General features: G+C 50.3%; 1 protein-coding gene across 2 annotated transcripts; it reads left to right on the forward strand.

Annotated features, from left to right (window-relative positions):
* The first annotated feature begins 2,048 nt into the window (after positions 1-2,048).
* Cxcl12 (C-X-C motif chemokine ligand 12) lies at positions 2,049-15,301 on the forward strand. 2 transcript variants are annotated; one of them, XM_052720353.1, is made up of 4 exons: positions 2,049-2,572; positions 5,383-5,500; positions 7,370-7,456; positions 9,978-15,301. In XM_052720353.1, exons 1-4 carry the CDS (start codon positions 2,512-2,514, stop codon positions 10,069-10,071), a joined length of 360 nt encoding a protein of 119 aa, XP_052576313.1. In that variant the 5' UTR covers positions 2,049-2,511; the 3' UTR covers positions 10,072-15,301. The 2 variants fall into 2 exon arrangements, with proteins under 2 accessions (XP_052576313.1, XP_052576314.1); XM_052720354.1 differs by having other exon boundaries at positions 2,058-2,572; positions 12,487-15,301.
* The last annotated feature ends 1,885 nt before the right edge of the window (positions 15,302-17,186 follow it).

Below are 17,186 nucleotides of genomic sequence, written 5' to 3' on the forward strand. Positions count from 1 at the left end.
TAATCCCAGCACATGGGAGGCAGAGCCAGGCAGATCTCTGTGAGTTCAGGGCCAGCCTGGGCTACAGAGTGAGTTCCAGTAAAGGCACTACACAGAGAAACCCTGTCTTGGAAAAAAAATCTAAAACCCAGGTCCTTGACCACCCTATTTAAAATCCCAAGCTCCTCCTCTCACTGACTGAGTCTCCACAGAGCACTTACTGGCACTTTACGTGTTGTATGCTTGGTTGCTGGCTTTAGTGCTGCTCGGCTCTCCTTCCCTACCCTAGAATGCAAACTCCACGAGAAAAGGGATTTTTTTTTTCTTTTAAATATTTCGAACTCTTAGGCCACGTCTAGCACACCGTAGGGGACCCACGGTAAGTATTTTAATGAATGAATGTAGAAGAGCAGTCACAGTTGTGTCTCACTTTAGCTTCTGTTCTGGGCCTCAGTGTGGTCTCCCAGAGGGTCGGACAGCCAGGCCTGAATTCTGGTTGGCCTCAGCTTCATTCACTCTTAGTCTGCACAGGACACCCCTCCCCCAGCCTCCCCTGGGCCGTGAGTAGGTCCTACTCACCTGAATTTGTAGCACACATCAAGTACCAGGAGGCCTGAACACCTGTTTTCAACAAACTAACGGAAGAGGTTCGCCTTGCCTCTAGAGATGCACTGGACGGCAACACCAAGACAAATTTTTGTGCTCAGGGTAGTGTTTGCCCAAGGGCATCTGGCTTTTTCTTTTTCTTTTTCTTTTTTTTTTTCTACTGTGCTCTGCAGGCATCCGAGACCCGACCCGCCGGAACCTCAGCCTCTCGGATTACCGGAGCAGGGGAGATGGGACCACCAGAGGGCGCCGGAGCCCAGCCTCTGACGTTCCTTCGGCACAGGCCTGCAAATTCAGAGTTTAGCATCGTGAACGCTCAGGACAAGTGAAAAAGCTGGTGGAAACGGATGACTGCTTTCTCTGGAATGTTACTTTTTAAGCGTCAGAGCGGTTCCTGTTTTGAAGTTTGGTCCCCACAGTGCACCTGACAAATGAATGTGTGCAAAGTGCTTGGCGGAACCGCAGAAGACACTCTCTTGGCTGGGACATTTTCCTGTTGACCCCTGCCTCCCTTCTTTAGTCCCTAGGTGGAGCCCCAGGTCCAACAGTCCTGGCCACTCTTTCAAAAAGATGATCCCCAGATTGTCCTGAGACAGGGGCATGTCTCCATTGTATCCCCCCCTTGGGTGGACGTGGTAACAGAATCCAAATCACTAAGTGGCTATGTGCGAAAGGTGCTGACAGAATGGCCATTACTGCCTGTGGCAGAGGAAGGTCCAAGGACGCTGCCCTCAGCCTCTCGACCACCGAGCGGGGGTCCATCTGCTCCCCTCCTGTCTTCCCACGTCCATCTGCTCCCCTCCTGTCTTCCCACCCGCAGATCCCCACACCCGGGTTGGGGTTGTTTTGGTTGACCAGCATGCACAACGGCCTACCGGCAGGGCTGAATATTAATGGGTGTGTTTATAAAGACACCAATGACCACCTTAGGAAGCACCGACTTAGGGAGTAGGGCGGCAGGGAGTTCTTTCGTCCCTTGGAGAACACTAGCCTTTCTTCGGGAAAGGCAGGCAATACTGAAATTTAAGAAGCTGTTTCCAGCTTCCATTATCTGAGCACGCAATAAAACCAAGCGTTAAGTGTGAGTCACTACGTTTTGTCGGAGTGAGTCTTTCAGTCAGTTCTCCGTTTCCACTCTGCGGGGTGAGAGCTGTGATAACCCACCCCTCCAGCCGACAGAACAGGGGTACGGAAGGGAGATGGCAAAGAAAATTCACGTGTACTGAGAACCTCTAGGAGAGCCCCTTGGTCTCCTTCCACAGCAGCAAGCTCCTCATCAGAACGCCACTTCCCAGAGTTTAATAGCAGTGATGCTTTGACTGGGAGTCCAGTTATTCTAACTGCAGACTGGTCACGTTGCCTTAAGCCTAGCTGCCCGCGTGTGGCAAAGAGCCTGGGCGTGCGGTGGGTCAGCTTAAGATCCTGGCACCAAAGACAGGATTCTCTAACAACTTTTGGATGGGGCGCAACAGACCCTGCGCCTGGAACCCACTGTTTTGATCCATTGGTGTTTATTTCACCGCTTTCGCCTTCGACAGCCACAGGCCCTACTTTTCTCCATCTGCATGATAGAAGTGTTACGCTCTCCAGCCCAGCCTCTTCGCAGTTCAGGTCCAAGCAGCGGGCCCAGGTTGGAGACTGAGGAGATCAAAGGTCCCAGCACCCAGCGGGGCCGGGGACAGCGAGGGCGCCAAGGGAGGAGGGAGGGAAGGACTGGAAGGGCGGCTGCTCCGCAGGGGATGCGCGTCAGAGACCCCAGCCACACTCCAGGCCCGCCCCTTGACGAGCGCCGCCCCGCCCCGCCAGCCTTTCGCCTCTAAAGCGCCCAGCGCCAGTCTCCCGCTGCCGCACTTTCACTCTCGGTCCACCTCGGTGTCCTCTAGCTGTCCAGCCCTGCAGCCTCCGGCGCGCCCTCCCGCCCACGCCATGGACGCCAAGGTCGTCGCCGTGCTGGCCCTGGTGCTGGCCGCTATCTGCATCAGTGATGGTAAGTGCAATCCGCGCCCGGGCCCGGGAAGGGCTGGCCGCTCGGCGCCGTGGCTCCTCCAGGTCCGCGGTTCCTCTGCCCGCGCCAGAGTCGCGGAGAAAGAACTCGTTTGGCGCCGTTGACCGCGAGCGAACTTGAGGCAGCCACTTTACAGGGCACACTCCCTCCGGGTGCCCCTTCCCGTGTCGCACGTGTCGCACCGAGGTTTTGTGCACTGCGAAGCGCCGCAGTAGGACCTAGAGAGAGGGCTGTAGGAGAGGACCGGCAGGGTTGTGGGGCAAGCGTGGGGCCAGCGTGGGGCCAGCGTGGAATGGAAGCGTGGGCGGTGGTGTCCTGGGCTGCGGGCCCCAGAGCGCGCCAGCTGCACTCAGCTAGTGTCCACCCGCGCCCAGATGTTTCCAGAGGCAAAGGGCAGCGCGGTCCCGGAGCTTATGGTGAGGGAGATTGGTTCGGTTGATGTGTGTGTAAGTAAACTCTTGATGACTGGTCGAGTAGCCCAAAGTGCTTGGCTTGGCTATAGATACGGTGCAGCTGAGTTTTGTCCCCTCCGAGCGGATCGGGTCCTCTTACAGCACCCTTGAGGGGCTTGGGGCCAGGCGCGGCGCAGCTCTTGAACTCGCGCCACCAGCCAGGGGAGCGCTTCTGCACAGTTCGTTGGTCCGTAGCGACGCGGACCTGAGCACGCGTCTCTTCGGCACCCCTTTTCTTCTTCCCAGGGTCACTAGACAAAGGAGCAGTAGTAGTCACCCAAACCATGCACACCTCTCCCCAACCCCCAAACACACCTGCAGATGGGCGCTTTTGTAGCCAGCCCCGGAGCCCCCTGCTCTGCAATGGGAGCTGCAGCGGAGTTCAGTCTCCCAGACCCAGGGTGGTGTCCCGTTTCACTGGGAAAACGCTTTCATTTTGTTTTCTTTTTTTGACACTGAAGAGAAAACTCTCTGCGCTGTTACAAGACACCGCTGCTGTAAAACAAAACAAACCATTGCCTCTTGAAAACACAAAACAAAACCCTACCTAGTCGAACCCCTGCCTTCCTCAGCTGCGATGTTTCCAGGAGAGAACTGAGGGACTCTTGGTGAGGCTGAGAACTGTATGGGGTTCAAGTGCACCAGAGCGTTGGTCTAGCTTCTTACCCCGTGAACAACGAAATCTCAGTAGCGGTGGAACCTGTGTTCGGTTGAGTATGGTTGAAAAGGCTGTAAATGCTTAGTCGGATGGAAATGTTCTCTAAAAGCATAGTGAGTTGTGATCGGAGTAGTGAAAAACACAAATGAAAGGCAATTTAGTTTGTTGTTGTTTTTTTCCTGTTAATGAGAACTTCTAGGAGGCTGCAACTTCCCACTGGCCCCATTATCCCGTCATGGAGCACGTTGATTTGGGCATTAATAACTGCATGAGCTAGTGAAGTTGCAAGTGTCACAGTTGGAAAGTTGGGTATGAGACAGGAATGCAGGAACCCTGGTACTGGAGGCTAGAGTGCAGTTTCCAGAGTAAACAGGAATACCTCACCCTCGGGCACGTTCTGACCCTTGGAAGAGTCGGATTGTTCACCTCTCTACAATCCAGTGTCTGGATCGGACCCTGTTCTCTAGGCAGGACCTATTGAATTGCCCAAATGGACTGTTCTTATCTCCTAGCATGTGTGCCCTCTGATCCTTCACAGCCCCTAAGTTGCAGCATGGCTAACCTTGCTACGGTTCCTCTTTCCCCATCAGCTGATCAAACTCAGCAGCCAGACCCTAGGTATCCTAGGCTCCCTGGTCAAACCCTAGGCAGGAGACCATGTTAGAGTGGGATGCACTCTGGCTCTCAAGCCAAGCTCTCTTCGTTCCAAGTCCAGGGTGGCAGCAGAGCTGATCTGGACTTTGGCCTGTACATGAAGTCGGCTTTTTCTCTGCTCTACTGTCTAAACGCACTGCCCTTCCCAGGCCACACCATCCCTCAGCTAACTAACACCTGCAGGAAAAGATAAGCCCCATCATAGATGAGATTTGACCCACTTCTCCTGCTACTTTCCAAAGGTACAGAACTTCAGAATAGCCAGAAGTCCCCTGGAACTCTAAATAAGCAAACTTAAAATCCCTGGACTAACTATTCTCAGACATACTTTTAAACTTTGGTGAAAAGATCCATAAATTCAAACATTTGGGTGTATTAAGTAGAGCTAGGATAAAACCTGGCGGGGGCGGGGGGGGGGGGGGGAGGTAGCTATGAATCTGGCCACAGGGCTTGCAATTCTAGACTTAAAGGGTGGGTCTTAAGAGGAGTTCTAAAGGAGCCCCTTGCTAATTTACACTAATGAGTGTCAATTATGGCATTTTGCAAATTGGTGAATTGGCAAACAAAGCTGGTAATAGGATCCAGGAGGCCTAGGCATCCAGGTACTGACCATAAAAGCCACATTTGACTCCAGCTTTTGGGAAAAGCTGGATAGAAGGTAAATCCAGGGCCTCCCCTCTGGATTCTTTTGTGATTTCCAGGGCTCAGGGTGAGTGGGAGGGGGGGAAAGTGCAGGTGGTAGATGGCACACCACGCCTCCAACTTCAGGCTGAGGCCAGAGGGAAGAGGAGGGAGCCCAGAACCTCCTTCACTTTCCCCAGGTCCTTTTGTCCTTTGTCCCACACAAGCTGAGCCCAGTCGGATCTCAGTGCTCCCTATGAGAGAGGATGGTCTTTGCAAGAATGTATCTGTAACCATTCCGCCATTGCTTCTGATTCTCCACCTACCAGGAGGGCACCATCTTATCCCTCAAATCTCCAGCACCAGGCAGAGTAATGAGTGGCCTTGTTCTCTCTCCACACCCTTAGGTAAGCCTGTCAGCCTGAGCTACAGATGCCCGTGCCGGTTCTTCGAGAGCCACGTCTCCAGATCCAACGTCAAACATCTGAAAATCCTCAACACTCCAAACTGTGCCCTTCAGATTGTGTAAGTCTTAGCCATCCTCCTCCAAAGATGAGCACAACATAGAAAGCCTCAGACTTGGCATATTTTAGTGGCAGCTGCTACCACCATGAGGACACTGGTAGGCCATCAGACATGCGTTTCAAAGGCTACTTTTGTTCCCAGAATCCTGTTGCACTCAGTGGTTCTCCAAGCTGCTTCTTGCAGCACACTGCACTGCCTCTGCACAGAAGGAGCCATAGCCCTCAACCAGGGACAGTTGCGTCTGTCCTGTTAGTTTCAAGACTAACCCTTTCTCATACGCAAAAAAACCTATGAGACCTGGTTTCTGTTGAAGTCAATTCTAATCACTTGCTGAAAGGTCAACATTTTAAGATCTCTTTGTTTTCGAATCTTTCGTTTTGCTGGCCGGTGATGGCAGCTGCTAACATTTGATTTAAATTCAGGCGGAAAATAAGAAAATCCCAAAGCATGTAAATGAGAGCTGTAAAGATCTCACTTAGATTACTGGAGAGTGTCAGAGATGTGCCCTGTGCTAGTCTGTCTTCCCACACCAGAGCATGCTGAGGGCTCAGTCTCCTAGGAGGGGTTCCCATCCTCAGACGGCCTAACATTAAAATGGACTAAGGACACCGCAGCTGGGATAAAAGCTGTGCCGTGCCGTTCAAGGGCTTTCCTGCCCAACAGTAACTGCTTAGGCTTTCTTTCCTTCAAGTTTCCTTCCCAGCCTTCACTGGTGCAAGTATGTTAGATACGTACAGCATGCTTCAGTGACCTAGATGATGAAAATTTTTTTTACTATTTTGATTAAAATACAATACTCTCTTGAGAAAGGTATTTTAAAGATGGTGAATTTAGTTTTGCCTAGGCCGTGCTGGTTCACTGGCTTGGGAATGGCCCTTGAACCCACAGTGCCAAATACAACTATTGGGTCTAGGCGAATACTAAATTAATAAACTGCTAAACCCAGATGGGCACTCCGTGTTCCCTATTTCAAGTCACACCCCTCCTCTGCATGACTATTTAATTGATGGACAACCTACTATAAGGGGGCTACCTGTCCCAGGACACTGAACAGGGGTTAGTTTTCCCAGGGACCATCAGTGGCTGGGGAGGAGTGTTCTCAGGATGTGCTGGAATTGTTTAACATCCAGGACTTTAATGGAGAATATCCTGAAGATAAGATTATCAGTTCGTCTCCCCATTAGGAAACTTTTGGGATGCGAAGAATGTTGAGTCAACTTTAAACAAAGACAAGCCCACGGAGCACGCTGTGACAATTCATCTGTACTATTCCTTGCCCTCCTGAACTGTCCCATTTCACCTGCACTGGTCCCTCCCCTCACTGGACACCTGCAGTCTTCCTTCTGAGTTCCACTTAAGTTGATTCCGTATGCTATCAAGGCAACCCACTGAATTTTAAAGCGGCTTCTGGCACTTTCCAGAGTTTCCAAGACCTTCCCCATGAAGTCACAGCCGTTTTGCCCCTTCCATGTGGCTCTTTGAGCCCCCCTGTACCCACTCTTCCTCCATATCCTTTGGGTACTTGCTCCTTTAGTGTATTTATTCTTGGTTTTCCCTTTGCTTTACCCACTTGCCAAGCTCCTGTTGTCCTTCAAAGGCCAGAAGCTTAAATGCCTCCACTGTGGCCTCTTCCCTGCCTCCCCTGGGAAGCATCATTAGCACATTCCTAACTCTTGGAATGGTGGACCCGATACACTTTCAGTGCTATGTCATCCCTGTAAACCCTGGGCAGCTTTCAAATCCAAGGCTACGGGGGGTGGGGGGGGGTGGGGGGGGGGGTTGTCGGGGGGGGGGGGGCAGCAGCCGGGCCCTTCACACACTGCCTCTCTCCCACTCCGCTGTACAGTGTCTCCTCTTCTGTTTTGGCAGGGCAAGACTGAAGAGCAACAACAGACAAGTGTGCATTGACCCGAAATTAAAGTGGATTCAGGAGTACCTGGAGAAAGCTTTAAACAAGTAAGCACGACAGCCCAAAGGACTTCCCAGTAGACCCCCGAGGAAGGCTGACATCCGTGGGAGATGAGAGGGCAGTGGTGGGGAGGAGGGCCTGAACCCTGGCCAGGTTGGCCAGTGGGACAGCACTGACCGGGGTCATGCTGAGGTTTGCCAGCACAAAGACACTCCACCATAGCATATGGTACGATATTGCAGCTTATATTCATCCGTGGCCTCGCCCAGGCACAATGGAGCTTTTATAACTGGGGTTTTTCTAAGAAATTGTATTACTCTAACCAGTTAGCTTCATCCTCATCCTCCTCATCCTCATCCTCATTTTTAAAAGCAGTGATTACTTCAAGGTCTGTATTCAGTTTGCTTTGGAGCTTCTCTTTTCCCAGGGGCCTCTGGGCACAGTTGCAGGTGGTAGCCTTACAGGGAAGCCTAAAGAGTAACCTTCCTCCAGAGCTAGCTGGAGGAACACTGCAGGGCTGGTCCTGCAGGGGGCGCCCCTCGACAGATGCCTTGCTGTGAGTCTCACGCAGCTCAGGGCTGGGCAGAGGCTACTGCCTTTGCCTCCTTTTTCCAGTTCAGTGATTGTACCTGGGTACAAACAGGAGGCTTCCTGTAGACGTTATCCCTGGGGTCTGTGCTCAGAGACCCTTTCCTAGCCGTTTCTGCTCTGTGCTTGCCTCCAAAAGCATGCTTCATCTGGCTTCTGCTTCTCAGCTCTGTATCCTGATCAACCAATGCTGCATCAGAAGGAAGAGAGGGATTTGGGGTGCTCCCCCCTCTCTTCTCTTTGCTTTCCTCTCACTTGGGCCCTTTGTGAGATTTCTCTTTGGCCTCCTGCAGAATGGAGCCAGCCCCTCCTGGATAATGTGAGAACATGCCTGATTTACCCACAAAAACAAGTCTGAAGAATAGTTATAAACAAAACAAAAGCTGAGAACTTCCTTTGAGGAATTTGATTTTTCTAATTGCCTCTAAGTCCTACCTACATACACCATGGTGGCTCATGGGCTCTGAGTTTTTGAATATCAGAGATGAAAAAAAAAATGAATAAGCCAGAATCTTGCCATGAAGTCCCAGTGGGGATTTTGGGTTTCAATCAGAAATGGGGACAAGATATCTTGGATACATAATTATGATCACAGATGGCCCTGGTGGTTTTGGTAACTATTTGCAAGGCATTTTTTACATATATTTTTGTGCACTTTTTATGTTTCTTTGGAAAACTAATGTATTTCAGAATATATTTGTAGTCAATTCATATATTTGAAGGTGAGCCATAGTAATGTCAGTAGATACTCTATGATCTTAAACTACTGGCAATTTGTAAAGAAATATATATGACATATAAATGTATTTCAGCTTTCCAATGTCAGCCACAGTGTATTTTTCCACTTGTACTGAAATTGTATCAACTGTGACACTATATGCACTAGCAATAAAATGCTAATTGTTTCATGCTGTAAACCTCCTACTGTATGTGGGAATTTATTTACCTGAAATAAAATCCATTAGTTGCTAGATGGAGTGCATATACATTTCTGAAGATTGCAAAACACGAGCCGACTTGCCAGTCAGGCACTGCGTCTTGCCCTGCAGTCTGGGGGTGAGCGACACTGTGTGGGCTTGTCTCTTGTGAGCAGGCTGAGTCCGCAAGGAAAGTTTTTGTGTATTTTTTTTTAAGCCAATGGAAGTAGAACTCTAGTCTTCTGATGAATAATACTCGACTCACTAATTCCTCCTCCTCCTCCTCCTCCCTCAGTTCTCCTAACATCCTCATGTAATCCTGACTCAACCCCAGTAATATCAAGCTTTCCTAGTTTCCCATGTAAAAATCCCATGACTCCAGGCCATGTTAATATCAAGCTTTTGTGGGAACAGGTGGCCTCACCCCATAAATCATTAAATACCATTCAGCTTGAATCATTTTAATGTGACAGTCACAGACCAGTTGCTCTAATAAAACTCTGCTAACCATCTCTCTCCCTAGCTCTCTAGAACAATCTCAGTTATCCCTAGGGATGCTCCCCAGCATCCAGAAAAGAGAAGTGGGATCAATCATGCTGCCTTTCCTAGCCTCTCCTGGAGGGCTGCCTGAGCCTGGGGCCTCCAACCTCCAGTGCTTTGTTTAATTTGAAATGCAGATTTGTAGTGAAGGCAGAGTTCACCTCTGCATTGAAAAGGAAGGCAGACCCCCGGCTTCCTTCCACACCCTCTGAGATGTGCATTCCTGTCACAGGGTGAGATTTGGCCTGGGTGGTTAAGAACCAGGACCCGCCTGGCAAACTGACAGTCACTGTGGGCAGTTCCCGGGTCATAGTGTTAAGGCAGCCTGCCTAACTTTTGGGTGGTGGGAAACGTCCAGTTTATTTTAATAAATTGCTTATGAGCCTCATTTTGCCAAGGGGCCTCCAGGCCTCAAACTGAAGACAGTAAAATTGGCTCATGAGGCAATGCTAAATATTATGTGAACTGAGATACACTCCTATGTGTTGCAATGTGATTAATGGTTCTACTAATTTTATCTAAGGGGGCGCAGAGAAGAAAAAGTGGGGAAAAGAGAAAAGATAGGAAAAAAGAAGCGACAGAAGAAGAGAAAGGCTGCCCAGAAAAGGAAAAACTAGTTACCTGCCTTCCTACAGATGGACCGCAGTGCATTCTGCTCTGGCGCTTTCTAACACGCCCTTCCCTCTTCAGGGGCAGACCCCACACCCCGGGCAGGTGCTCACACTTGATGGTAAATTCTCCCCTCTTCCCGGGGCAGACCCTCACACCCTGGGCAGGTGCTCAGACTTTCCTGCCCAGGTGGCCACACCAGCTGCTGTATTTATGTGCTTCTTAAGGCCCTGCTCCGCCTGCTAAGCTATGAAGAAAATAGATGTACAGAGACTGGGGTGGAGGCTAAGCCCCAGAGGACCTGCTGAGCCTGGCAGCATTGCCCCGAGCTGAGCCCCTGGCCAGGAGTTCCCAAGGCTCACACCCAAAGTCCACAGTCCTACGAAGGCCAGGGTGGTCTGCTTAGCCAGGAAAGGGCATAATGCCTTCCCCTCAGCCATACTGCTCCTTGTGGCCTTCTCAGGACATGAGGTGACTGACTTGCTCTCAGGCCCACCACATGCTTTTCCAAGTACCTGCAGCCCGGAAAGGAACTTCCGCCCTGCTCCCCTGGCTGTGTGAGCAGCCTTGCCTCCCTCCAGCCCAGAAGGGTTTCTACAGACTGTTGGGTGAGCAGGGGGAAGGATGAATTCTCAGAAAACAGATGTGAGCTGCTTCTCAGGGAATCTTTTCTTTGGACAACTCACTTTAGAGTCTTTAAACGGGTCCCTTGTGGGGAGGACAGATGTGCTCTGGAACTTATACAGAAGGGCCAGCAGCTTCAGGGACTTTCAGTCTGTCCTTTTGGTCCCAACATCCCTGGGATAGTGTCTTATCTGGGCACAGCTGCCTCAGTCCTAACTCCTGAGAGATATCTGCCTTCAGTGAATTGGGTTAAAGTTCTGTAACATTCTACTCTCCCACCCCACCCTCACCTGGCAATTTATGTCTGTCTTTTTGCCAGTTTGGATGGGAGGGATAGAGGGCAAAGCTCTGATTTTAGTGGTGTTTTGAAAGAGGATTCTCTGAATTTCTCGACCCTCCTCTTCACCTCGTGTACACATATACATCTTGTACTCCAGACTTCTGGGTATAATTTCCATAACTGGGGAAGAAACAAGAAAGGATCTGAAAATGCAGCAAATGGATTGCAGAGGAAGGCCGCCCGGGGGCCCCATGTGTCACACTCTCCTGGGTCCCTAAGTCCTGTGTCCATTGATGTACTTCTTATGGTTCTAGCATTGAACAGATACATCCCTTCATGGTCCTTGCGGGGACGTGCCTTGCTAGGGAGCTTCAGGGAAGGACCTGTGTTACCAACTGTTACGTTTTATGTGGACAGCTCAGCCAGCCGTATCCTCTCCTCAGCTCTGAGGGCACCTCTTCAGGCCCAGGGTCACTGCCCGTCCTTGTGGTAGCAGCTGCAGTCTGGGGTCAGAGTGGCCTCAGCTGGGGCCTTCCTACTATTACTGAAACACTTCTGAAGGACAGATCTGTGCCCAAGCCACAGCTCTGCTCAGTAAGGGATGCCTAGCCCCTCCAGGACTGGGAAGAACTGTTGTCCCCTAGCAACCAAAGGCCAAGCTGAGGCTGCCCTGAGGTAGAAGACCACTTTCAGAAATGCCCATGGACTCTGCCTCCCACCATCCATCTCCAAGTCCTAGAGGAGCTGGCTGCAGAGACTAAGGGAGTAGACCATCCCTTCAGAACCACAGCAAGCTCCACTTGTCTTTATGTGGCTCTTGGGAGCCCCTCTGTGCTTAAGTGGCTTATGAAGCCCTTATAATGGGCAACCCCAGCCTGCTGGACAGAGTCACCATGGAAATGCCCGAGAAGCTGATTTCATCTTGTGATAGGTTGACGTAGGATGTGCTCCTGCAAGTTCACAGGCAGGTTGGAGGGGTAGTCCTTACAGTGTCCCACACAGATGCCTTCTGGGAAAACATGCAACCTCCTGAGTGCCAAGACCTCTTCTGGTGATGTGGCATCAGCCAAGGGATTTCAAGAAAGAATGAGTTTTTGATACAAGTTGTGAGATCTGCCTCTTTTCTTGGAGCTCTGAGGCCCGGGGATGTCCGGGGACACCTCGGCTGCTGTTGCTGGGGTAGATACATCGCCTCAACACCAGTGTCCTGGGGTTAAGACAGTGTGCCTGGTCATGTACTCCTTGTACCATGCCTCCCATGCCAGTGTTTGTGTGTGCCTTACCCTGTGCTTGCCATGTTCATCTGTCTCCTCTGCTTCCCATCGTCATCCAGACTTGAGCATCAGCCCTGGCTGTGTCCTTCCCTGCTTCCCCACTCTCTCCAGCCTCGGAAGGAAGACACATGACAGCAAGCTGAAATAAGGAGTAGGGCCCATGGCTCCTGCCAGGCCCTGCAGCGTCCCAGGCACATGGTGGTGAGAATCTGCCTTAATCGTGTCTCCTCTGTTCTTGTCAACAGGAGGTTCAAGATGTGAGAGGCGTGGGTCAGACGCCTGAGGAACTTACAGAAGGAGCCTAGGTCTGAAGTCAGTGTTAGGGAAGGGCCCACAGCCACTTCCTCTGCTCCTGAGCAGGGCTGAAGCCATTTCCAAGGGACTTGCTTTGCACAATTTGCTGTATTTTCACCATTTGATTATGTAGCAAGATACGTGGTGTTTATTTTTCATTTAGTCTGATTGTCCAACATCATTGGTGACAGGCCGAAGCCACTATATTATTTCCTTTGTTATAGTATCTTTGCCATGGTGGACCTTCTCTGAATAGGGCTCCCCAGGTTTGTCTCTGAGCTGAGACAGGATGCTCACCCTTTTTCTTAATGGGAACTGGGTGTCCCCACCCCAAGGATTGCAGGGCTCTCCCAAGCTGAGGCAGCAGTGTGAGGTCAGGGAAGAGTGAGATCCACCCTCATCCCATGCTCTCCTCCTCATCATCCATCATGCTCATCATTTCCCCTCATCCATCATCCTGTGTCTTCAAGACTGTCTCCATGACCCTGAACAAGGACTCTGTCAAGATGAAATCTTTTGTTCAAATGGGACAGCAAGAAAGGAAACTGTCTGGTGTTCCCCAAAAACCCTGTGCACATGTATGTTTTGTTTGGAATATTGTCTGTTCAACCCCCTGCTTTTGTTCAAAGTCCGTGTCCTCATTCATGACCAATGTCTCATTCATGCACTGTCTCTAACCCAGATGCAAAGGCTGAGTATGAGGAGCTGGCCCTGAGGTCCAGGCTGTGCTCATGGAGGATGCAAACAGCCTTGGTTTCCTCGCTGCTCACAGTGTTACTTCAAAGGAAGGTGGTTTGCACCAGCACTTAGCTCTGAGGACTGCTGACCCTCAATATTTCCATAACTGTTACCTTAAAACTGTGGAACTGTGGTGTTCTTTGCTGGCCTCAAACTCAGCATTCTATTGTGGGATAGCAGTTCTCAATTATTTTCAGTTATTTTTAAAAGTCAGTGAATCAAAGAATCAACCCTACATTGATCTTCCTGGCCATTGGCTCTGCTGCCATCCCTTCCCTTACAGGTAGTTGCTGGGCATCTTTGCTGTCACAGATCACATTGTGTCCCTTTCCTGCAGCCAAACAGATGGGGTTGATGCTGCTGCTTGAAGTGTGGCCCTGGAGGTTGTTTCTTCCTCTGCTGTTTTTATGCAGTCCAGCTCACTAATGCTACCCCTTTGACTAAAGCACAGTAAGAGTCTACAGTTCTTCAAATGAAAAAGATAAAAGAGGAGAGGAAGAAGAGAAAAGGGAGGCTTGGCTGGACACCCAAGTAAGATGGAGGAAGTAAGGCTACAGTAACAGAATTATCATAAACAGGTGTTGGAGAGTGAATAATCTGTAGAACTGTTATGTTAGCAGTGTGTATGTGGCGGGGGCATTTCTATAAATAGTCCTTTAAATTGACTTCACAGAAGAAGGAAAATCCACCCAGGAAGATTTCGATCAAATTGGAACAAAAACTGAAATGCTTATGCCAGTTAGGATGTGGGGCATGTGGCCAGCTGCAGCGACGGATCCCCATAGGGATCCAGAATTGTCTTGAGCTCCCTTGAAATGAACATTCAGTGCCCCCGAAGTAGATACCACACTTTTGCAATGTTAGTGAAGCAGCCACTTTGCATCTAACCCAAGGTTTTAAGGATGCTGCTTGGAAACCAGTACAAGCCTCCATCTTCACTATAGTTAGGGATCCTTTCAGTGTCTCCACAGGAGGAAAAGATGAGGCTAGAACTGGAGGGAGACTTATTTGTGTATGAATTCCTCTGCTAACCAACAGTTTTTGAATGGAGACAGCCTGCCTAAAGCAAATATGCATTTAAATAGTACATTTACATAGGAAAGGTCTTCCCCTCATCCCGCCGCTTTCAAAATACAAGCCCAGCACCTCAGTGAACTGTTGTTGACTGGGGACACCTAGCTGTCCCTGCTGGAACTCATACCTCCCACATCCCATCTTCCCTTGGGCATCAAGAACCTGCCTGGTGGCCTGCCCCTCTATTACCAGCCTTTGCATCTGGATAGGGAAAGGGGGTTGGAGACTTACAGTCTGCTTTGTGTTGAAACCCAGATTTGTGCCTTGTGTTGTTTACACTGTGCTGCTGGCTCCCGGGGACAATGGGTCACTAGTAAGGAAGTGCAGCAAGGCCCTCTGCATCATTGCCGGCTCAGCTTTGAGAGGGGGTTCTCAAGAGCAGAAGGTTGAGTTCCTCCTTGGAACCTGGCCTGGGATCTTGGGCCTCTCCAGTGGGTTCTGTTGACCTTCTCATGTGTGGTTTTCTTATCAGTGGTATCACCAGGGACCTCCTCACAGGGGCAAGTCACCCTCCCCAGGTATTGCACCCTTTTGCAGCTGGATGAGGACTGGGGGGCTGTTCCTTACACAGCTTCCCTGATGCATCTTAAGGTGATCTCATTCCTCAAAATGTTCCGTAGAAACCTCCAAATCCCCCAGGAGACTCCTGCCATTGCCAAGTTCACAAACTCCCCCAGCAAAGTTATTGCCAGCCTCGATGGCCTTGCGGTGTCTGAACAGTGATGGGTTCAGTGTTGCATGTGGTGAATACTGTATTTTGTTTCAGTTTTGTCTCCCAGATAATGTGAAAATGGTCCAGGAGAAGGCAGCTTCCTATATGCAGTGTGCTTTTCTTATTCTCGTTTTTAATATATGACAGTTATTTGAGAAGCCGTTTCTACTTTGAGGTCATATCAATGGAAATGATGTATCTTCACCTACAATTTTCCTAATAAAGATCTGTATTCAAATACAGCTGCTAAGAATTTGCAGTGAACGTTACCATGTGGCATTTTCCACACTTGGTTTTGCCCCCTCAAACCTGACTCTGGGGGTCATGCAGTCTTAGCAGAAGAGCTTACAGGTAACAGGCCCTCGTAGTCACAGTCCTTGGTCTAACTGCCAGTACCAGACAAGGGAAAGGTGTTTCCTTTTCTCCAGATGACCCGGATTGCTCCTTAGAGGCCAGCCAGTCTTTCACTGTACAAGCAATGGCTTAGGGTCAAGTCACAAGGGTTTGCCCAACAGCTGTCGGGGAGGAAGGCCCACCCTGTGCACGTAGGTGGTGGCAGAAGGCAGCAGAGGAAGGACTCTGTCCCTGTCACACAGCTGGAAACCACAGCATTCTGCATGGTCCTGTCCTGACCTGGCTAATGGAAGCCAAAGGTTGATCTACTGGCTGCTTCCTCCACAGAGCCCTTGCCTCTTACTTTGGTCTGCAGATTCTCTCTAGTCTACATTCAGCCATTTAGTAAAGCACCAAGCTCCAGATGTCTAAGTGTACAATGTTAATAGCCCAGACATTACCACATCACCTCCGAATGGTAGAAAAGGCCCACCCCTGTGCTCCCAGCAGGCTCCCCTCTTCCTCCTGTGCTATGAAGTTCACAGAGCTAGAATAAGGGTTGAATTTACGTCTCAAACAGCCCCATCAGTCAAAACTCCCATGATGAGGTTGAGCCCACTCCCCCTATTTCCCCACCAGTGATAGGGGGATAGAAGGAAGCTTTCCATTGGTCCATGTGGGTTCCTTAGGGTCACAGCAGTGTTCTCTCAAGATTACTAAGCTGCTGTTCCAGCACCAGGACCTGATAACCAATTCCCACTGCAAACAGTCCACGTTCACAACCCACCATGCCATTTTCCCTCTCCAAGTGCAAGGAAGAGGCACTTCCATGCATCACAGGACAGCCAATGTGAGGGAAGCTCAGAGCAGAACAGTGTCTAATTTAGGCTACAGTCAAGGCTCCCTGGGACATGAGAGAAAGTTATGTTTGGAGAACCAGTCTACTGAGCACGTTGGAACTCTGAGGGCCCATGGGGTATCGTCTGCATGAATTAGAAGCAGCAGTTGTCCCAGAAGGGCTACACATGGGGAGTCCAGCAGGTAAACGGAGTGAGAGTAACCAGGGATGGCCACCCAAGGCCAGCTGTGGGCCAGTCTTGTTGCTGGGGTACAGAGAGATGTTTCAAACAGCCTCACATTCTGCTTCTCTTGCTCTGTGCTCACACTGAGAGCTTGACACTCAGGACTTCGGACACTTAGAGGAGAAGCAGAGAAGGCTAAACCTTGATCTACAGGACTGGGGGGGGGGGGGGGGCGGGGCGTGGATAAGAGACTAGTGAGCCTACAGCAGAAAGGCTCAGAAGACATTGGCATTGGTCCACACTCCCTGCCCTGGGCTCCCTGTACTCTAAGTCTACTTCCATCCAGAGTAAAAACTTCTTTCAATAACACCAAAAAGCCATTTCTAAGTCCATTAGGCCAAGTGGACCAGGTATGGAGGCCACAGGCTGGTGCTTGTACAGGGGGTTGCTAGAGATCTCCTGGCCCCTCTGCCAAGCTTCCCAGGGATCTTTTTATAGCCCACTTCCTGGTTTTAGATGGAATTCCAAGGAAAGATTATTGAGACCATAGAAGTGTCCTAGAGTATGCCTGCCGCCCCAGGTTGATCAAAGGCTCAGAGGCATTGCCCGAGCTCTCCCCATAAAGAATATGCTCTAAGTCCATTTAGAGCCTGGATAGTCTTCCTTCCCTGAAGATACTCACCAGCCCCAAGCTGACTGGTCCAGAATCACCTGTGGAGATACAGTTGAACATCCACTGGCCTGTCTAGAGCTACTGCCCCAGGGGTGCCTG

The sequence above is a fragment of the Peromyscus californicus genome, unplaced genomic scaffold, assembly GCF_007827085.1.
Source record: "Peromyscus californicus insignis strain IS unplaced genomic scaffold, ASM782708v3 Scaffold_6__1_contigs__length_162567912, whole genome shotgun sequence".
NCBI classification, from domain to species: Eukaryota; Metazoa; Chordata; class Mammalia; order Rodentia; family Cricetidae; genus Peromyscus; species Peromyscus californicus.